At 42.3% G+C, this 23,211-nt stretch overlaps 2 protein-coding genes across 3 annotated transcripts in view; one reads left to right on the forward strand and one right to left on the reverse strand.

Annotated features, from left to right (window-relative positions):
• LOC143277172 (uncharacterized) overlaps positions 1-5,536 on the forward strand; it is a 63,775-nt gene extending 58,239 nt beyond the window's left edge. The window contains exons 18-20 of the mRNA XM_076581938.1: positions 310-425; positions 2,682-2,773; positions 5,400-5,536. Coding sequence (XP_076438053.1) covers positions 310-425; positions 2,682-2,744 — 179 coding nt within the window. The 3' untranslated portion in view covers positions 2,745-2,773; positions 5,400-5,536. The remainder of the gene's footprint in view (positions 1-309; positions 426-2,681; positions 2,774-5,399) is intronic.
• A 14,569-nt stretch (positions 5,537-20,105) lies between these two features.
• LOC143300169 (uncharacterized) overlaps positions 20,106-23,211 on the reverse strand; it is an 89,938-nt gene continuing 86,832 nt past the window's right edge. For both annotated transcript variants that reach the window (XM_076613734.1, XM_076613726.1), the window contains exon 5: positions 20,106-22,758. In XM_076613734.1, the coding sequence (XP_076469849.1) occupies positions 21,374-22,758 (1,385 nt within the window). In that variant the 3' untranslated portion in view covers positions 20,106-21,373. The remainder of the gene's footprint in view (positions 22,759-23,211) is intronic.

Below are 23,211 nucleotides of genomic sequence, written 5' to 3' on the forward strand. Positions count from 1 at the left end.
GGCCTTGCCTCTCTTGTTTTCTTTTACTTGTATTTTTTTAAAATTTAATTCTATGTTAGGCTGTCAAGGCCTGTCCAGCCATGCTTTGGGTTTACATGCAGGACAGGCATTTATTCCTTTTTTTTTCTTTTTTTTTTTAAACAGATGTGATGTAGCTTATATGAATCAGTCCGCACACTTTTGACACCACCTTGAAACTGAAACTGAAAACTGAAACTGCAGAATCAGGCCACCGGCAGTGTTGCTGTGGGTTCCATTGTTGCGTGTACAGTGTGTGCACGTCACGGAGTCTGTTGCTGGTTGTTTCAGGTTCCTGTCGCCATTTGACAGAGATCAGGGTGTTTGTCTGCATCAACGACTACTTTGAGGACGTCCGCAAGAAGAAGAACAAGGAGGAGTACAAGAAAATCGCTGCCAGTTTGGAGGTATTCCTGATGCACTTTGCGTTCAGAAAACTAATCTTTGTTAAAAAAAACAAACAAAAAAACACCAGTGTTCATTTGTTCTTTCTTTTTAGTGTCTTTTTTTTCTTTCTTCCTTTTTCTATTGTAAGTGTGTTGGAAAAATATCTCACAGTTATAACAAATAAATGGCACAGACTAAATTTGGCAAAATTTCACCTGAGAACATGTGGTTTCAAAGCAAACGAAAGATGGTTTCAAGCAGACACATCCACAGAATCGCCATTCCCTTTGTATGCATTCAGAGTTGATGATGAAATACATTTCCTGTTTCAGTGTAAGTCATATGATGAATTGAGAAAAAAATGTGCATTCTTTGAGTTAGATATTGCTGAAAGACATGATCTCGTTGCTGCTTTATCGTCTGATGATGAAGTTATAATACAGTTGATAGCGAAATTTATTGCAGACGCACACACATTAAGACATAACCTTATTAACGATAACAATAACGGTAATAACGAGGAAAATAATCATGTGTAGTATCTAGTTTTGCATGTGTTCTGATGATAAGTAAATACCGATAAATTACATAACAACACAACAGAATGGGTGGCTGAGTTTGGTTATATTATTCCTTTTTATTTTATTTTCTAAGTGTTTATTTCATTTCTTTAAATTTGAGGAACTTTGAAAAAGAATGTGAGAGGGTATGTGAGAGGTACTCCTGGATCGAGCAGTATGTGTTCTGCTATTCTTGTGTTAAACAAAACTAACCCGTCCCCCCCTTGTCAATAGACCCTTGCAGGTAATGACAATAAAGTGTCAAAGTGTCTACTGTATGTGATATCAGAATCAAAAGTGGATTTTTCTGTAGAATGTTTCTTGCCATGTGGGTCTTTTTTTTTTTTTTTTTTTTTTTTTTTTACATGGTGCACAGAGGACCTGGGTTTATTGTCTCATCTGAAAGACTAGCTCCCATGTTAGCCCATGATTTCTCACAATCCCACAATTTCTCTCACTTTGAGAGAAACCGTAGGACTGCAAGAAAGTGTGGTCGTTCCCCTCCAATGTTTTCTCTCAATTGTGAGAAAGTGTGGGAAGCCCCCCTCATCTTTATCAAAAATATTTCCTTTATCATCGGAGTTGGTTTCTTGCCTTTTCCCAATGCAAATCTTAGAGAAAAATGAGATAGAGAACAAGAAAAGAGAAAGAGGGGGGATGTGGGGTGGGGTGGGGGGCGGCAATGACAACAAATTATTATTATTATTATTATTATTGTGAGAAATCGTGGGCTTACACCCCAGACCACCACTCAAGGTCCAGTGGAGGAAAGGGAATTTCTTCTTCTTCTGCGTTCACTCGTATGCACACAAGTGGGCTTTTACGTGTATGACCGTTTTTAACCCGCCATGTAGGCAGCCATACTCCGTTTTCGGGGGTGTGCATGCTGGGTATGTTCTTGTTTCCATAACCCACCGAAGGCTGACATGGATTACAGGATCTTTAACGTGCGTATTTGATCTTCTGCTTGCATATACACACGAAGGGGGTTCAGGCACTAGCAGGTCTGCACATATGTTGACCTGGGAGATCGTAAAAATCTCCACCCTTTACCCACCAGGCGCCGTCACCGTGATTCGAACCCAGGACCCTCAGATTGACAGTCCAACGCTTTAACCACTCGGCTATTGCGCCTGGGAATAAGAGTCCAGGTCCGGGCAGGACTGAAAACCATGGAGGACGCTCGCTTCCACGTCAGGTGCTGTTATCACCACCGGGCCTCTTTTCCACACCCTGTAACATCTCCCACTGATTGTGTGTGTGTGTGTGTGCCTGCCTACGTACGAAGCCTAACAGAATGATGCAGGAAATGAATGATGAGCGCCTAAAGGCAGCTTGTCAAGTCGGCTCTGACCATGTAGACAGCCTGTTGCACAAATGAGTCCTTGTTTGGAAGTGCTTAGAGTTTGGCCTCCGATCAAAGATTGGTACTGATAAGTATCCATTGTAATAATGAATATGACAAGAATGTTGGTAATAATGATGATGATGATGATGATGATAATGATAATAGTAATGATAATAATGACAATGATAGTGATGATATGAATACTACAAGTGCTACTACTACTAATAATAGTAATGGTGATGATAACAATAACAACAGCAAAATGATAACAATAATAACAATAGCAATAATAAGAAGAAGAGGAAGAAGAAGAAGAAGAATGACAAAAATATTTTTTACAGTATCAGTATTTTCTGTGTGGCGTGCAGGCACTGAAAACCCAAGCTGGTCTGGGCAACATCCTACAGATACGGGCAGCTCCCGTGGAATAGAACCAACAAGCAGCACTGCACAGAGACCTGTGGGTGACTTGGAGAGAGAGAAGGGGAGAGAGAGGGAGAGAGGTTGAGAAAGAGAGATGGGGGAAGAAAGAGGGAGAGGAGAGAAAGAGAGCAAGAGAGAGGGAGAGACTGGAGAGAGGATGACAGTGAAAGCACCGGGCATTGAGAGCAACTTCCAAGGAGCGCTGTGGTTTAGGGGGTGCTCTTCTCTGTTGCTGTGATCCAGAGGTTGTATGTGTGTGTGTGTGTGTGTGTGTGCATGTGTGTGTGTGTGTGTGTGTGTATGTGTGTGTGCATGCATGTGTGTGTGTGTGTGTGCGTGCATGTGTGTGTGTGTGTGTGTGTGAGATAAGGTTGCAGGCTGTAACTGGAGTTCACGCAATCTCACTCCCATGATAATGAACTTTGTTAGCATGTGAACATTTCTGTGTTTTTGTTAAAGATCAAGTCAGTCAACGAAGTTGGAGAATTTCTTGATTTGTTATTTATCTGTATTATATGCCCCCTTTTTTATTTTTGTTTTTTTGTTTCTTGTGGTGATAGGACGTGACTTGTGCAGTTGTATTGCCCACTGTATGGGATGTGGTGATTCACTTTTATGCTCCTGTTCATCTGTGTATTTATGTACATATTGATTTATTGTAGTATTATGATTGTAGTTCTCATGTAATGTGCCTAAGTATCAGTATCAGTATCAGTATCAGTAGCTCAAGGAGGTGTCACTGCGTTCAGACAAATCCATGTATGCTACACCACATCTGCCAAGCGGATGCCTGACCAGCAGCGTAACCCAATGCGCTTAGTCAGGCCTTGAGAAAAAAAAAGAAAAAAAGAATGAATAAATAAATAAACAAATAATAAATAACTAAATAAATAAATAATTACTTAATTGATTAAAATAATAAAAATAAAATAAATAAATGTGCCTAAACACACACAGACACACACGCACGCACGCATGCACACACACACACGATTTGATCTTATTTCCATCAGTCCTTCATAATTAGTTGCTGACATCATCAGCACAGATTGTGTATACTGTTGTCATTAGAGAGTTCATCACAGTAACCCTACCTTTAACTCTTGCTGATAGTTCAGAAGGATTGCTTATATCTTAGTACTTAATCTGGAAATCTCAGCATGTATCGATGCACTTGAACATGTGAATGAACAATTCCGTGTGTGTGTGTGTGTGTGTGTGTGTTTACCAGTGACTGTTGTTATATTCTGTTGTTCATGATTATGTAGACTCAGATTTATCAAAAACTCCTAATTTGTCATTTTTTATAAAAAGAAAATTCTGGTGTTTTTCTTTTTTTTAATTGCTGTAGGTCTGATTTACTTCTACTACTACTTCTACTACTACTGCTGTGACTACTATTATTACTACTACTACTACTACTACTGCTACTACTACTACTAATAATAATGATAATAAAAAAAAATTAATAGTAATAATAATAATGAAAAATAGTAGTAATAATAAGAAGAATGGTGACGATGATGATGATGATGATAAAGGGTAATTATAATGTTCCTCACCTAAAACCAAGTGGCCCAGACTGCTAACAATGAACATCATGTTGGAGAAAGAAAACAACATTCGTGCCAAAAGTTGGTTGAGCTCTGCTCCTGTTCTGTACGGAGTAATGATGGTTGTTAAGCAGACACTGAAGGGAGAGATTTCTATTTCTATGCACACAAGGGCTCCCACTTTTCAGCATATTTGTGGATTTCAGGGGGGAAAAAAAGAAAGAAAATAGAAGAAAAAATTCAGTGAAAAACAGAATATCAACAAGTGGCAGGTGCAATAGTGACTGAACTTTGAGTCTTTTTTGCTCAGAGTTTGAGTGATAACTGGGAGTATTGCTACTGTGAGACACTACTGAAGCTGTGAAGATGAAAACTGAGAAGTGCTGGTTTGTATCAAGGCCTTTTTCACCCCTGTGAATGTAAGATTCGAGTTGCTCTGTGTGAATTGTAGATTTATGATCATGGCGGTGAAGTACTATAAATGTGCTCCAGTCTGCGTCAAATTGAACCACTGTGATTGTAGATTTCCTTAGAATTTCAGGTATCTTCTTCTTCCTCGTTCGCCTTCCATTAGATGAGCAGCTCAATGTCCTCGATGAAGGCTGCCATCCATCACAGCTCCTCCAGAGTGCCATACAGTTTGCCTTCCACTGCTGTCGGTATTGGCCAGTACTTCCTCGTGGATGCTGCATGCGTCCTACAGTCTTTAAGGATGTGGTCGGTTGTCATTGGTCCCTCACCACAAGGGCACTCTCCACTGTCCAATGCCAAATTTTGTGTGCATGTGGTGGAGCAGGCAGTTGTGTCCAGTCCTCAGGCGGAAGATCTTGACCTGTTCCCGTCGTTCCAGCAAATGGTATGTCTTCTGGGTTATATTTGGGGTGCTGGAGGCACCACTTTATTCCTTGCTGTGCCTTGATGATTGTCTTGATGTCATCGTATGACACCAGTTTGTTGGCCTGCTCCTTCTGTGCACCGTCTTTTGCCAGAATGTCCGCTTTTTCGTTGCCTCTGATGCCACAGTGTGCTGGTACCCATTGTATCACCACTTTCTCCACTCTGGCACTCAGGGCAACAAGGACTGAAGTGAGATGGTTCTGTTCTTTGCAGCGGGAGTTCTTGAGGGCTTGCAGCACGGAAAGAGCGTCTGAGAACACCACCACCTGCCCTGTTGTTCTTGTGGAGTTCTGCGAGACCATTGTGGCTGCCTCACAGAGGGTTTCCCTTTCAGGTATTGTTCATTATATTTTTCCCCAGTGGGAGCCCTGGCACATGGAGGCTGGTGAGGATTAATCGCTGTTTAGTGTGAATGTGATCATGTAAATATACATGTACTGGAGATGATGACTGTGCATGCATTGTTAGTTCAGGTTCATTGCTGCAGTGGTTTTTGTGACTGTGTGTTTGGCCATGAGTGAGACTGACTGACTGGACTGTTGCAGTAATATACACATTGGATTTCTTTGAAATACAAATTTTGTTTGTAGGTCTTTATGATAAAAAAAGAAAAAGAAAAGAATTTGTGATTTTTTTTTTCACTGAAGTTGCATACTCCCACTTGTTTTTTATGTTAACGGAAACAGTTGTAGAAGAGAAACAAGTGGTTGGCTGTAGTTTGTAGATATACTGATGTGAGGGGTAATTTGCTGTTACAACTGGAACTGACTATTCATTTGCTAATGAAAAGCAAGTGTGTCTTCTGTCTGCAAACACTATAATCTTGAAATATATACACCTGCAGACAGAAGAAAGGATTGAATTTATTTTTTGTTTACAATTAATCTGCCAGTTGACAATTTATTATGTTTCTATTGAAGCACAGTGTAGTATGAAAATGTTTCTTGATTATATGTGTTATATACACTTTGTGTGTTCGTGTGTGTGAGTATAACTGGTGTATTTGTTGTGTGTGTGTGTGTGTGTGTGTGTGTGTGTGTGTGTGTGTGTGTGTATAACTGGTGTATTTGTATAAAAGTGGAAATCAGCTATAGAATATCTTTTAAAATGTTCTTACTGGCAGTTGCGAGTCACAGTTTTACAAAATGGATGTTTTACATGATTTATTCAATATCATAATTTAACTATCATGTATTTTATGTTAATGTACATGTTATTTTATATATGAAAAAAATTTGCCATTTTTATAGAGACATAACTTATTTTGAAAATGTGTTTCTTAATATACATGTTATATTATATTCACTGTGTGTGGGTGTGTTGGGGGTGGGGGGCTGGGGGGGGAGATGGGGTTTAAGGGTGTTTGTGGAAGTGAAGCTGCTGTCATGTATTACTTGCTTGTGGTGTGTATTTAGCTTTATATGTGTAGCTTTCTGATCTTTTGGTCCAATCTTTGTCATGTTGTGTGTGTGTGTGTGTGTGTGTGTGTGTGTTGTGTGTGTGTGTGTGTGTGTGTACTGGTCTCGGCTATGGGCTGAGATATTGTATTGGGTGAGTGATAAGGCTGTGGATGCACAATTAGATTTCAAATGGATGAATAAATATGTATTCTGTTGTATTGTATTCTGCTGTCTCCATGGGCATGGGGGACTGGGGGGGTGGAGGGTTGTGTGTGTGTATGTTAATCCTCTGGTGAGAAATTGAAAGAATGGTCAACATCAGAGGCATACATGACCGAAATGACTTACACAACAGTCTAAAAATTCAGCTTTAGACAAGTCTGCGATTTGGACCAAAGTCTGAGAAAATCCACTGTGAGGTGTTTTAAGCTGAACTGAGAAAGAAGAGAAGAGCTCATTGTTCTGCTTTGTGCTTACGTTACTGAATCATGCATCATACAGTGCAGTGGCCATCAGTTTTGTTCGTTTCCTGGTGGTAACACGCTTTGCGTCCTGCCAGTTGTGAATGATTAATCCTTCGTAGTCTGGCGCTTGGGGCTGGGCTGAAAGGTCTGAGCCAGATGAGGCATGTCGGGCATGACTAATCTCCATTTTGTGCCTTTGTAGCGCATGGCGGGGGGTGGTGGTGGTAAATGATTGATGAGGTACATGGCTGACTGTGAGAAAGAGTATTATTGTGTGTTTGTTATTGTTGTTTTATTTTTATTTGTGTGTGTGTGTGTGTTTCTCCCATTGTGTGTCTGTCTGTCTCACTTCCCCCTTTTTCCTCAGTGTGGCGTGGAAGCCTGCTCAGGCTGTAAACTTCCCAGGGTTGAATGGATTAAGGGGAGACCAATATTTCACGAGTTTATCTCTCCTTTTTTTTCCTCCCCATAAGTAGATTTATGGCGGAAAAACCAAGCTGTGGGAATTAAATTGGTTCTTGTATGCACCAAAGTTCTGGAATTTTATTGATATTTTATTATTTATTAATTTTTTTTTTTTACCTTTTTAAGGGTGACTGCAACAGTTTGGGAAGCATAAATGTTTTGTCTGCTCTGTTTTGTCGCGTCTTTGTTTGATCCTCTTTGGTGTCTGTCATGGATGCGTACTCGAATCAAGTGATCCGAACAAATGTGTGCACACAGCATTTTTGTGTGTTAGGATTACTTTGATTTTTTGTGATGGAAATTTGACCAGTTTCTGACTGCGTATCTGCGCAGCATATAATCTGTACACATTTTTTTTTTTTTTTTAGTTTCTGATTTCAAATTACCCAGTGATTTGTGGCTGGGGTTTTTGAATCAGTCTGAACTTCATAATTATGCCAATTTGTTATTCTGATCATTATTACTGTTATCATGTGCTTGAGATTGAATGAGTCTTTTGTACTGGTGGTGTAGGTTATGATGTGTATATATCTGTCTAGTCAAAATGTTCATGCAATGCTTTAAAGCCAAGGGAATTTATTTGTAAGTTTGTACTTGGAATAGAGGTTGTTCGATACAACCAGAGAGACTGCCATAACATAGAAGCACAACCACATTTGTAATAAAATACTGAAATGTCTGTTGAAAGTGTGTGGATCGTTGTGTTGCTGTGTATATGAAGGAGGTGTGCGGATTTGAGAATGAAGTATCAGAGTGAGATGTGAGAGAACGTAACAGTTTCAGTTTTCAGTTTCAGTAGCTCAAGGAGGCGTCACTGCGTTCGGACAAATCCATATACGCTACACCACATCTGCCAAGCAGATGCCTGACCAGCAGCGTAACCCAACGCGTTTAGTCAGGCCTTGAGAAAAAAAAAAGGGTGAATAAATAATAGCTAAGCGTACATAAATAAGTAAATAAATGAATAAATAAATAATAATTATAATATTAAAAAAATAATAATAAAAATAAAAAGTTGTAGTAGTGGTAGTAATAATAATGATAATAATAATAAGAAATAAATAAATAAATAAATAAGACAACAATGATGATAAATAAGCAAATAAATGTAAAACATGAATTAACAAAGAATGCAAAAGGATGATTGTTCTTGCCAGGTAGGACAAGGACTAGAACACATGTCACTGTTCAGTTTGCTGAAGAACATAGTGTGGGACTGAAACATGTAACATGTATCATCTGTAACTTTGTCTTCTGGGTGTCATCCTAACTGGAGAGCTCCCCCTTGGCATGCCAGGCCAGGAGTTTTTCAGTATAAACAGCATCCTCGCCTTCTGGATAATTCTGCGCTAGATATTTCCTATTCTCTATTGCTCTTTTTATTTCTGCCTTTTTTTCTTCCTTCACTGTTGTCTCCTTCTTCTGCCTTCCCAGTCCATTCCCTTTTCTTTTTTTCAATCAAGCCTTGGAACTTGCTTTTTTCTTTTCTTTTTTTTTTTCCCCACAGTCTATGATGTTCTGTCTGTGCTGTTTTGCTCTTGCAACAAGGTAGTGAAATCATAAACACCAGGATGGGCACTAGCTGTCCATTCTGCAGTGTAATTTGCCAATATTTATGTATTTTTTGTTTGGCTTTTTTATCATTTTTTTGTAATCTGGGCATGATATATGGATCAGAAGGGCTGGCGTTCTCAGCACGTTGTAATCTTGTTTCCCCCCGAGGAGAAAAATGGTTTAGATGCTGTGTTATGAACTGGGTTTTGTAGGTTTATCTTAATGATATATATATATATATATATATATATATATATATATATATATATATATATATATATATATATATATATAAAGATAGATAGATATGTGTGTGTGTGTGGCAGTTTTGTGTTTGATGCAGCTGGGCATTTGTGTAGTCGGGCAGTCCTGATATGGCCCTGTGTGTTTGGCAGGACTATAAGCAACAATAACAATAATAATAATGATAAGCGGAGAGCACAGTATATCCTATTTACAATGGATATTTTTTTTCCCTGATTCTTCAGACCTGAGGGGATTGGTCTCAGTGGTCTCTTTTGATGTGCCTGGTCTCTTGTCTTCAGTTGCACCTCCCGTTCGAAGGGTCTGGCTTCACATCTTTTCCTGACTTGTCTCTGCTGCACCAGGAGGAGGGAGGCTGACAGAAACACTCCCTTGATTGTCTGACTCTTGGTGCAGTGTCAGATCACTCAGGTCCCTTGATTATCTCTCTTGGTGCAGTGTCAGATCACTCAGGTCCCTTGATTATCTCTCTTGGTGCAGTGTCAAATCACTCAGGTCCCTTGATCGTCTGACTCTTGGTGCAGTGTCAGATCACTCAGGTCCCTTGATTATCTCTCTTGGTGCAGTGTCAGATCACTCAGGTCCCTTGATTATCTCTCTTGGTGCAGTGTCAAATCACTCAGGTCCCTTGATTGTCTGACTCTTGATGCAGTGTCAAATCACTCAGGTCCCTTGATTATCTCTCTTGATGCAGTGTCAAATCACTCAGGTCCCTTGATTGTCTCTCTTGATGCAGTGTCAAATCACTCAGGTCCCTTGATCGTCTGACTCTTGATGCAGTGTCAAATCACTCAGGTCCCTTGATTGTCTCTCTTGATGCAGTGTCAAATCACTCAGGTCCCTTGTTTGTCTCTCTTGATGCAGTGTCAAATCACTCAGGTCCCTTGATTGTCTGTCTCTTGATGCAGTGTCAAATCACTCAGGTCCTTGATTATCTCTCTTGATACAGTGTCAAATCACTCAGGTCCCTTGATTGTCTCTCTTGATACAGTGTCAAATCACTCAGGTACCTTGATTGTCTCTCTTGATACAGTGTCAAATCACTCAGGTCCCTTGATTGTCTCTCTTGATACAGTGTCAAATCACTCAGGTCCCTTGATTGTCTCTCCTTGATGCAGTGTCAAATCACTCAGGTCCCTTGATTGTCTGTTTCTTGATGCAGTGTCAAATCACTCAGGTCCCTTGATTGTCTGACTCTTGATGCAGTGTCAAATCACTCAGGTCCCTTGATTGTCTGAACATTGCACTGGAGTTAGATGGTTGAACGTTCCAAACTTTTCCCCCTCATTATCACATTCCAAATTATACGTTGATTTTTGATGCGTGTCTAACTGACATAATGTACACAGGAAACGAATCCTGGAGTCGAAAGTGTGCCAAAGCAGCTCAGTCGCTCTGCAGGTAGCGCCTTGTGTGTGCAAATGACCAGTGTTTATTTGGTGCTTTTTTTTCTACTATGAGTTGGTATGTCAAATTGCATTTAACACTTGATATATTCTTTTTCTCATTATGAATGATGATATTGTCCAGAATACTTTCAGGTACAGTGATTGTACATACCTGTACTGTGGGACACAACACCAGGTCCCTACCACCCATCACACACACACAGAAGCATACACATTCCATACATGCACCCTTGTTAGCTTTGTCAGTGCATCACAAAGACCACTCCAGGTTACCTGATTAGATTACTTTTGAAATTAAAATTTACATGAAAGACCATATAAAATGCATGTCTCGTAATAAAAAGCAAACAGTTTTTCAATCTGAACAGTCTTGTTATTCCAGGTGCAAGTGTTTTTTCACAAGCAACAGCTAAGGTCCAGGTTTTAAAAAACTCATGTCAGTTCAAACAAAACACACCACTACAAAAACTCCCAATATGGATTAAAAAAAAAAAGATACGAGATCATCCTGAAACGTAGATTTCACACTTGAGATGACCATCATAGACATCTCCTTTCTCTCAATTGCAATCTGATTGTGAAAGATGAAAACAAAACAAGGGTTTATTATTTTTGTTGAAAGATGGAAGATCACTCATCCTCTGAATTATTACTCACAGATTCGCACAGAGGTTGTCCTATCACAACGGTAACTGATTTCTCTTTTTAGAATTGCTGTTGTCATTTTGGTCTTATTGCGGCGTCATATGCGTACATATCACTTAATGTCCCCTGATTGTCATTCATTTCAGCAACTGACCAATAGATAAACATCTACAAGTTCGTAATGATATCAGAATGAATCATATCAGTTGAACTATGAAGGAAGAAGTGCACCACACATGCATGACTGACGCTGATACGACGGACGAAGCAAACACAGAGACAGATAAATCGGCAAACACCTACCGCACAAAACACAAATCTATACGGACAAACTGTTTATTATCTGAACTACTATTGGCAGTGTCCAATTGACACAGATAACATGATTAGTTGACTCTTGAAGCAAGTGAATAAATCACTACAGGTCCTTGTTTGCTCTCTTGAACAGGTCAAATCAGTCAGTCCCTTGATTGTCTGACTCTTAGTCAGGTCAAAATCACTCGGTAATACGATTGTCTCTCTTGATGCAGTGTCAAATCACTCAGGTCCCTTGATTGTCTCTCTTGATGCAGTGTCAAATCACTCAGGTCCCTTGATTGTCTGTCTCTTGATGCAGTGTCAAATCACTCGGGTCCCTTGATTGTCTGACTCTTAGTGCAGTGTCAAATCACTCAGGTCCCTTGATTGTCTCTCTTGATGCAGTGTCAAATCACTCAGGTCCCTTGATTGTCTGTCTCTTGATGCAGTGTCAAATCACTCAGGACCCTTGATTGTCTGACTCTTAGTGCAGTGTCAAATCACTCAGGTCCGTTGATTGTCTGACTCTTGATGCAGTGTCAAATCACTCGGGTCCCTTGATTGTCTCTCTTGATGCAGTGTCAAATCACTCAGGTCCCTTGATTGTCTGACTCTTGATGCAGTGTCAAATCACTCGGGTCCCTTGATTGTCTGACTCTTAGTGCAGTGTCAAATCACTCAGGTAACTTGATTGTCTCTCTTGGTGCAGTGTCAAATCACTCAGGTCCCTTGATTGTCTCTCTTGGTGCAGTGTGAAATCACTCAGGTCCCTTGATTGTCTCATTCTTGATGCTGTGTCAAATCACTCAGGCACTCAGTCAGAGGTGAGTGTGTAAAACATTGGCAGCTGAGAGTTTAGATGGTTTGAACGTTGTCCACAATTTTCCCCCCTTCATATTTTACACATTCCCAGAATTTTATATACGTGTATTTATGCGTGTGGCTTACACCTGACATAATGACACAGGAAAAACGAATGGCACTGGAAGCGAAAGATGAGTGCCTAAAGGCAGCTGTCAGTCGGCTCTGCCCAGGTAGGCAGCCTGTTGTGCAAATGACTGTGTTTTTTTGTGTGCTTTTTTTTTTTAACTATGAGTTTGGTATCTGATCAAAGATATGTGCTTTAAAACAATTGATATTATTTCTTTTTCTCATTAATGATAATGATGATAATAATTGTCCAAGATACTTTAAGGTCAAGTGATGTACAGACCTGTCTGTGGGAGCACACACACACACACACACGAACGCATACACATGTCCATACATGCACCCTTTTTCAGGCATGTTGTCAGATGCACACAAAGACCACTCACAATGGTTTTATCCTGTTCAGGATTACTTTTTTGAAATATAAAATTTACATGAAAAGAACATATAAAATGCATGTACTCGGATAATAAAAAAAGGCAAACAAGTTTTTAATCTGAACAAGCTTGTCATACCAAAGTTGGCAGTTGTTTTTTTTCACAAAGCAACAGCTAAGGGATTCCAGGTTTTAAAAAGAACATCATGTCATATCAAACAAAACAACACCACATACAAACAACACACTTCCCAAATAATGGATTAAAAAAAAAATTACAGAGATCATCCATGAAAACGTAGATTTCCAACACTTAGAAAGACCATTAATGAGAACAATCTGCGCTTTCTCCAATTAGCAAATCTGATTGTGGAAAAAGATAGAAAAACAAAAACAAAACGGGTTTTATTATTTTGTTGAAAAGATGAGAAGCAGCCTCTTCTGAATTGAATTACTCACAGATTCGCAACAAGAGGTTATCCTATCACAACGTGATGAACTATTTTCTTCATTAGAATTTTGCTGTGTGTCTATTTTTGGTATTATTGCAGGCAGTCATTCCGTACACTACCAACTTAATTCCCCCTGATTTGATCATTCATTTCAGCAAACTGACCAATAAGAATAAACATCTAAAAGTTCAGGTAATGATATCAGGAAATGAAATCATATTCCATGTTTGAACTATGAAAAGGAGAAAGGGAAGTGACACACACACAGGCAGACAGACGGACAGACAGACGGACGGGCAAGCAAACACAGAGACAGAATAAATACCAGAGCAAAAACAACACCAGCACAAACAACACAAATCATATAACGGACAAACTGTTTACATTTGATGAATACTAAAATTTGGCAAGAGATTGTCCATTGACACAGAAGCATTTAAACAGAAGAATTACGTATGAATGGAAGAGAGTGAAATAAATATGGAAAGAGAAAGACAGGAAATTGTTTTGCTACTGAAGAAGGCATGTGCAGCACTGATCCCTCACATATAATGAGAGAAAAACATATAATGAGAAAAGTAAATAAACAGAGACAGAAATACATTAATGAATAATAGATAAATAAACTTGATAAATAAATAAATTGTGGGTAGTTAACTTCATTTTTTTCTTCCAAATCAATGTATGCTAACCCACAATTAAATCATATTCACTTTTGAATGCATGTATCATTTGAGCTGGTTGAAAGACTCTTAGAGATAGGAGTCCAGTCAAGGCAGGTACACTTCATTTTCATCTGATCACTTGACTGAAAATCGTGATCTTATCAAGAGGGAATAATAAATCACATGACATTCAAACATATATGAAAGCACTCCATTATCACATCATTTAACCATCGCAACTCCCGTTCACGTAATGTTAGCACGAAAGCATCACAAATCACAAAACATTTAAAGACAATGACAAACACCACCTTCAGAGTGAAATGAATAGTAACAAAGGAACAGCTAAGGGGCGGGGGGTGGGGGGTGGGGGTGGGGTGTTAGTGGGTGAGGGGGTTTAGAAGGTAATCCTGCATACATTTTTTTTACGGGCAAAGATGTGAAACGGAGCCAGCTTCGCCACACTTTGCAGGATCGCTGAAATACACGAGGCAGCTTCACGACATTCATTTGGTTCTTCTCCGGGAGTTCTGCAGAGATAACTGCTGTACACCTCTTCAGGACCAGAGAAATGAATAGTAGACTAAACGAGAGAGAACGAGAGAGGTTAGGTTAGGTGGGGTTTTTTGTTGTTTTTGTTTGTTTGTTTGTTTGTTGTTGTTTTCTTTTTTTGTCTAGGCCTCAAACGTCCTTTATTTTCTTGCACTTCAACAATGTAATTTATCCATTCTTGTTACTTTTTGAGGACAGTCGACGACAGATGACAAACCGTTTAAAAACCAAGCGGGCTTTCCTGTGTTGGAATTTGTGCACCGATGATGAACACGGCGCACATTAGCATGAGGGGCCCACTAAAGGCTAGCTGGGTAGTTCAGAAATGAGATTGTCGGGGCACTGAAATCATATCCGCTGTGTCTCGGCATAGGTAGACGGCACCCAGTCAGGACTCTCCTTTCACCTATCTTCATTTCTAACCTTTCCCAAACGAAGCTATTCGCACCTGGGTGGAGTGAGGGAAATCAGAGTTAAGTGCCTTTCCCAAGGACACGACACCGTGCTGATACGGGGCCTCGAACCCTGATCACTGGTGAACCGGCACTGATCAGACGTCTATCGCCCAACTGACTCTGCCAGGGTGCACCTGCTTGAAAAATAGTCTTCATTAAATTCACCTGGTGTGGTCAACGGTTGATTAGCTATCATGAACAAACAAACAAACGAACACCCCCCAAAAACAACAACAACAAAAAAACAAAAAAAAACAAATACACAAATAACATCAGATTCGGAAAAAAAACAATAACATTTAGATACACTGTTGGAGGTTTTGTTTTGTTTTGCTTTGTTTTTTTAAGAAAAGAAACAAAAGATTTTTTTTGTTTTTATTTAAAACTGTACAAGATGCGAGCAGTGGAAACTGGCTGAAGGTTTCTCACCGTCACACACACACACACACACACACACACAGAGAGAAAGAGAGAGAGAGAGAGCCTGGGCACACAAGCAGACACGAATACGCGCGCGTGTGCGTGTGCGCGCACACACAAACACAGACACACCCACACACACTCTCTCTCTGACACACGTATGCACTTACTCATGCACACACACACACACACAAATTTATTTCAGTTGCACTCACTCGAGCGTACATGATGAACACAACAACAGACTGAATCATATTCATGACATGAACAACACAACCATGACGACACAACCAGGATATCGGAGCCTGAACAACACACTGAAAACAATCGATGTGCAACAAACGCTAAATAGCCCCACACTATCGATAACAAAAGACTGAGAACAGATGCTGATGCATGGCCGGTGCAGACAGGTATGTGTAATACATGATAGCACCGTCACAAAGCTTGATTTCAGTGTCAGACCAGTTCTTGCTTTGGGGGGAGAAGATAGGGAAGGGAGGGAGGTATTACATGTACATGTACTGCATGTAGACCCTTAATAAGTCTCAAGGCATCAGAAATCGCACAGTCCATAGGTATGGTCTACTGACATGCTGTGGATGAGTAGAGCTTGTTTTAATCACACACACACACACACACACACACACATGCACGCACGCACGCACACACACGCGCGCCCGCATGCACACATGCACACATACACACAAACACATGCATGCAACACTCACACATACACGCACGCGCGCGCACGCACACATACACACAAACACACGCACGCAGCACTCATGCACGCACACACTCATGCACGCACGCGCGCACGCACACACACAGAGATACACACACACTCGTACGCGCACGCACGCACGTAAGCTACACTGAAACATACACACACGCGCTCGCGCACACAATCAATGTTGCAAAGAAGAACAGGCGAAGTAAGGTGTGCACACACAATTACCAAACAAACATAATTATTTTTACAGTTTGTTACCCGTTGCAATCATACGCACGTATGAATTAATCAAACGGTTATGAGTTGAACTGATATCAGTACCTCACTCAACCAATATCGTATCAGATGTCTAACAATTAACAAAGCATTCATAAAACACATAGCAATCAACACTACACTGTCACTTTAACACCTTCCTGTTTCAGGTTTTTGCTTGTTTCTTTGTTGTTGTTTGGTTTTCTTCTTGTTTTAGAGTGTTTGCATCATCCAAGTCTTTAAAAGATATATGACACCTTTCACAAGTTGTCATAATTATGTGATCATATCTAAAGAAGAAAGGAGGCAGAATGGTTAATACAGAGTCCGTGAGGGTCTGCGTTCGAATCTCGCTCTTGCCCTTTTTCCCAACTTTGACTGGAAAATTGAACCGAGCATCTAGTCGTTCGGATAAGACGATAAACCGAGGTCCCGTGTGCAGCACGCACTTGGCGCACTGAAAAAGAACCCCCCATGGCAACGAGGGTGTTGTCCTCTGGCAAAATTCTGTAGAAGAAATCCACTCTGTTGGGTACACAAATAATATGTGCATACACTCAAGGCCTGACTAAGTGCGTTGGGTTATGCTGCTGGTTAGGCATTTGCCTAGCAGATGTGGTGTAGCATTTATGGATTTTTCCGGACGCAGTGACGCCTCCTTGAGAACATGAAACTGAAACTGAATGATCTCTTTTTTGTTTCTTTCTAAGTTCTTTCTTTCTTTCTTTCTTGTGTGATGAACACAGATATCTGTTTTATGTGCACAGTAATGGATCAGTCATTTCCATTCCCCTCCCCATTCCGACATGTACAGTTCAATAAAAAGCAGTTTAAAAGATTTTCCAGGAGCAGACATATCGGTCTGCTTGCTTTAAAAATGCATAAGCATAAATGTCACAGCACGCTATCGGCGTACTGCACAGAAATTGGGTAGTCACACCTTTTTTTAAATTAAAAAAAAAGTTTTAATAGGGAAATAGAAGTAGATGTAGCAGCAAAAAAACATGCAAAGTCCAACAGCACATGAGTATGGGCTATAGTGTCTTATTTCACTTTACAGGGGCACAGTGGTACAGTAGCATGGCAGTCGTTCAGAACAAGGAGAATGCATACAGATTTCACTAAGGTTTTTTTTTGTTTTTTTTGTTTTGTTTTTTTTAAATAATGAAAGGAGACTTACTTTCTGCACAGATGTACAACAACACAATTAAGATCTTACTGCAGAGGATCTGAGGTGATGAGAAAGTCTTCATTGACTGATTGATCATCATTGACTGATTGATAAATTCATTCATTCAGAGTTCAGGCCATAATTATCAGGGTTCACTCCATGGTGAAAACGTTACCCATTTACAAACACAGAACTGAGGTAAAAAAATCGAAAACATAAAACAATTCTTCAAAACTAAAACGACAAACTAAAAGAAAGCAAAAACATTCACCTATAATAGTCACAGTCAGATTCTTTTTAAACGAAGAAAAAACAACCCAAAGCTTTCAGTTTCTCAAAGAGGCGTCACTGCGTTCGGACAAATCCATATACGCTACACCACATCTGCTAGACAGATGCCTGACAGCAGCATAATCCAACGCGCTTGTCAGGCTTTGAGTTCATGCTCATATATTTGTGAAGCTATCACGTACAGTGGATTTCTTTTTACATAATTTTGCCTGAGGACAACACTCGTTGCCATGGGTTCTTTTTCAGTGCACCAAGTGCATACTGCACACAGGGCCTCGGTTTATCGTCTCATCTGAAAGATTAGGCGCTCAGTTTGATTTTCAAGTCAAACTTGGGAGAAAGGGCAAGAGCGGGATTCGAACCCACACCCTTGCGGACTCTCTGTATTAGCAGCTGAGTGTCTTAACCATTCTGCCATCTTCCTCCATAAACCAAAGCAACAACAACAACAATAGCATTTTAAAAAAATAAAAAAATAATTAAAAAAATAACAACAATAATTGACATACTTGTAACAAAAACAAAGAACTGTCTGCCTCAGGTGGTGGGAACTCTCATCCAAAGGAACTTCGATGAGTCTGCATTGAAGTCACGGGTACCCTGATGCCACGAAAGTCAAGTCCCAGCAGTCAGTCAGACCGTTATTCGAGCAGTGACAGCTTCCTCACACAGCATGCACATGCACAGCCATATCACTCAGGGAGTTTCCTGAGTTCAGTTTTAGTCTCTCAAGGAGGCGTCATTGCGTTCGGACAAATCCATATACGCTACGCCACATCTGCTAGGCAGATGCCTGAACAGCAGCTCAGTCAGGCCATGAGTGCATGCATATGTATTTGTGTACCTATCAGAGTTGGTTTCTTCGACAGAATTTTGCCAGAAGACAACACTCTCGTTGCCATGGGTTCTTTTTCAGAGCCAAGTGCGTGTTACACACGGGACCTCGTTTTATCGTCTCATCCGAATGACTAAATGCTTATTACGATTTTCCAGTCAAACGTGGGAGAAAGGGCGAGAGCGGGATTCGAACGCAGACCCTCACGGATTCTATATTGGCAGATGAACGTCTTAACCATTCTGCCACCTGGAGTTTCCTGAATCTTTCAATAGTGGGAGTTGGTGGGAGGGGAGGGGGCGGGAACCTTGTTGCTAGAGAGGTGCGACAACCTTTCTACGAAGACAGGGATCTATAGACAGTGGGGCATAGTTTTATTACACAGCCTGCCGTATCTGCAAAGACATGGGTTCTGAAATACTGGGAATGGGAAAAGTCTTACTGCAGAAGTGTGGGATCCTTTCAACAAAGACATGGTCTACAGAAAACAGCCTAACAACAACAGGAAAAGAATGTATGTGTAGCCTGCATGAGCTAATACTGTGCTGAGCATGATTATTTATGAATCTGTGTTTTCATTGTATTATTTAATTTTGTATACTTTTGTGGATGAAATAGCTTTCCTTTCAAAGAAAAGTATCGTGTGCGACACTATTCTCTTTAACAGCATATGTGACATTTTATTTGGGTGGTGAGGGGAGAATAAATTAATCTTGTATCTTTGAGAGCTGGCATCCTTGTTCAGGGGCATTAATTCAGAAATAGGGGAAGTAACAAGGGGCAGCCTGACACAAACTGGGCAGCGGAAAAGGAGGCAGCCTTGTCGCAAAGACACAGAGAGATAAGAGGCAACTGCACACCCCTCACTCTACCAGTGGGGCGGTGGTGGTGGTTGTGGGGGACGGGGGGCGGCGTGGGGGGGGGGGGGTGTTGGTGGGTGAGGGGGTTTAGAAGGTAATCCTGCATACATTTTTTTTTACGGGCAAAGATGTGAAACGGAGCCAGCTTCGCCACACTTTGCAGGATCGCTGAAATACACGAGGCAGCTTCACGACATTCATTTGGTTCTTCTCCGGGAGTTCTGCAGAGATAACTGCTGTGCATCTCTTCAGGACCAGAGAGGCATCTTCACAACACGCGTCAGGAACACAAGGGGTGTGTCGGTGCTACTTCAGGGAGCACAGAGATGTGACACGCAGCCACACTTCATTCACCAAGGCTGTGGACAGAGAGAGAGAGAGAGAGAGAGAGAGAGAGAGAGAGAGAGAGAGAGAAGAGAGAGAGAGAGAGAGAGAAAGAGAGAGAGAGAGAGAGAAAGAGAGGCCTTCCAGCTCTGTTCACAGATTACAGAGAAACAGGAGGCATCCTTGCTATTCTATACAGAGAAACAGAGATACAGGAAACAGTCTCACCACATCTGTCACACGCACACAGGTAGGTACAGGAGTGGGGGGGGGGGATTGGTGGGGTGGGGGGTGGGGGCAATCTTTTACACTAAACACAGAGGCACAGAGGTAAAGATGGCGCCTTTACCATAGCGTCGCAAAAGTACGGGCAGCAGACTCACGACACCGGAGAAAGACACAGCCTTGATAGACGTTTCTCTGGCACTGAGACAGGCTGCCTATGTTTCGTGGAGGTGGGCGGCCTAAATTAACATGCTCTTCACAAACACACGAATTGCTGGCATAGACCGTGGGGCGCATGGTGTGAGCATCTGTCAAAGTTGAGCAAGCATGCTGTTTTATTTTGACTACTTTTGATGTTTTGAAATCTGAACAACCCCTTAACAAACACTTTGGTGACTCTTACTACAAGTAAACAGAACCATGAGGTGTTTTTTTGTTGCTTTTTTTTTTTTTAAGTCAGGGATGATCAAATATCCTTGATCATCAGAGTGTGACCTTTTCATTTGACCTTTCACAAAGGCCAAGGTCCAAGGCCAAGAATAGTGTCAGCCTATTCTTGCAAAGTGCTGGACCAGTTTCTTTGTCGTACCCAAGAATCCTGAATCTGTTGAACGAATTTTGATATCGATCGTGGGTCAAGGTTGCAAGCCAAAAGTAGTTAAACGTTTGTACCGATTTCTATGAAAAACACATGACAACAGATCTTAGCATGCAATCAAGGGTGTTTTCAAAACATCAGAGCATGCAACAAACAACATTATACCTTCTAAAAATTCTTCAAACGATCTTGCTAAAACGAGTCACATCAATGCACATAAATCTTGACGGTTGAGCGATGCCATGTTATTAATTTTTATCTTTAATTAGAGAAGAACAAGAACAGGGTGTGATACTGTGTGTGGTCCTTTATCATGTGAACTGTGAAACCTATAATGATGCTGCTGTACGGTCATTGACATGCATGTTTCCATGGATACAGAAGTCAGACGCTGACGGGCAGCTTTCGTGGCCTTGTCGGTATCAGCTGGAGATGTTGCCGTGAAATACGTTCAAAAGCATGGGGTGGAGTGACTGTCTCGGTAAAACCTCGCCCAGAAAATGTGGAGGTGTTGCTGCTGTTGCTGCTGCCTGCTGCAGGTTCGTCACTTCCGGTCCAGCTGTTCACTGATGCTGTCACTGCTGGCGGTGAAGTCGTTGGCAGTCCGGAAGGAGGACTCATTGTCACTGCTGGGGGTGGGAAGGTCAAGATCGGAGCCGCCCTGCCCGGAGAGGTGCAGTCGAGGTGGGGATGTGTGCTGGTGCGTGGTGACGTCGATCTGTGCCGGGGACTGACTGGCAGCCCTGTGTCCCGCTTCTGTCACTGGAGAAGGGTCTCTGTCTACGTGACCGTGACTTTGGAGTGCCCCCCTCTCTGATGAACCGATCAGCTGCACCGGCTCCTCGTCCCTGGTGACCTCTTCCTCCTCCCCATCCTCCTCCCCCCGGCCCTTCAGCTGGGGACTGGCGCTGCCCTCCCGGCCCACCGTGTTGAGCACCTTGCTCTTGGCCTTGCTGCCCACCTCGGACAGCTTGCCTGTGGCCTCCTTGGCCTTGGCCATGGCCTTCTCCCGGGCCTGGTCCACCTTCTCCTTGGCGCGGTCGATGGTCTTGGTCAGCCACTCCATGATGACGTTGATGGTCATGGACACCAGGGCGAGGCCCAGGAAGGTGTAGACACAGGACAGTAGGAAGAAGTTGGGGTGCTCGGGCAGCACGTCCCCGAAACCGATTGTGCTGGTGGTGATGAAGACAAAGTAGAAGGACTCCAGGTAGGTCCAGTCTTCCCACAAGATGTACATGCAGGCGCCCCCGAAGATGTAGGCGAAGATGAAGCCCACGGCCACCAGCACGGGCAGCTTGAAGTCCTCGCTCAGGTCCTCCTGGTCGATGAAGACGCTGTCCTTCTTGGGGCTGACGCTGCGCCGAACGCTCAGCCGGCAGTCCTGCACGCTGCTGGTCTTGCTGTTGGCCAGGCTGGTCCTCTCCACGCTCTGCGACCTCCGGACCGGGTCCACCACGTCCTTCCTCCGCAGAGACACCAGAGAACTGACCTCAGCTTTCTCCGCCTCCTTCACCAGGGCCATGCCGCCCGGTTCCCCCGCCGCAGTGATCTTTTCCACTCCCGCCTTGCCAGCCCTGCCCGCCTCCTCCTTGTACACAGCGCTGCCCGGTCCGGCCCCGCCCGCTCCTCCACCGCCGGTGGTGGTGTAGATGCCGTTGAGCTGCAGATCCAGACCGTGGCCGCTGTCCGTCACGCCCACGTTGGCCTCGTTCATGTCGTAGAAGGTCTTGTCGACCTTGTGGCGGACCTGGCGGCAGTAGCCGGTGTAGTAGTAGCGGCGGATGAAGCCCCAGAAGAACTTGAGGCCCACGGTGAAGCGGCGGCCCAGGTCCGCCAGCACAATGAGGGCCAGCGGGATGCCGATGGTGGCGTACAGCATGGTGGCCACCCGGCCCGCCTTCGTGGCCGGGGCGATGTCGCCGTACCCTGCCACCCCGCCAACAGGGCAAAACCCCAAACATCATTATCATCATCATCATTGTCGTTATCATCGCCGTCATCATTTTCAGAATCATCATCATCGTCATCATCATCAGCAAATCATGTTGTGTACTCAAGTCATGCAAGCTCGAAAGAAATTGGCTCTGATCGTCGTCGTCGTCATCATCATCATCGTCGTCGTCGTCGTCGTCATCATCATCACCATCCTCATCATCATCGTCATCATCATCAACATTATCATCATCATCATCATCATCATATTGTGTACTGCAGTCACGCCAACTGGATCTCATCAGCCTGATCATAACCCGTCCTTTCTTCCACACCATTTGAAGAGAAACCCACAATCCTGTTGAAAAGGTCAGTGGGAACAACAACGGTTGAAAAGACCTATCCCACCCCTCGTCTCATCAAACCATGTTGTTTGCAGCACAGCCG

Source organism: Babylonia areolata, chromosome 2 (assembly GCF_041734735.1).
Source record: "Babylonia areolata isolate BAREFJ2019XMU chromosome 2, ASM4173473v1, whole genome shotgun sequence".
Taxonomy (NCBI): domain Eukaryota; kingdom Metazoa; phylum Mollusca; class Gastropoda; order Neogastropoda; family Buccinidae; genus Babylonia; species Babylonia areolata.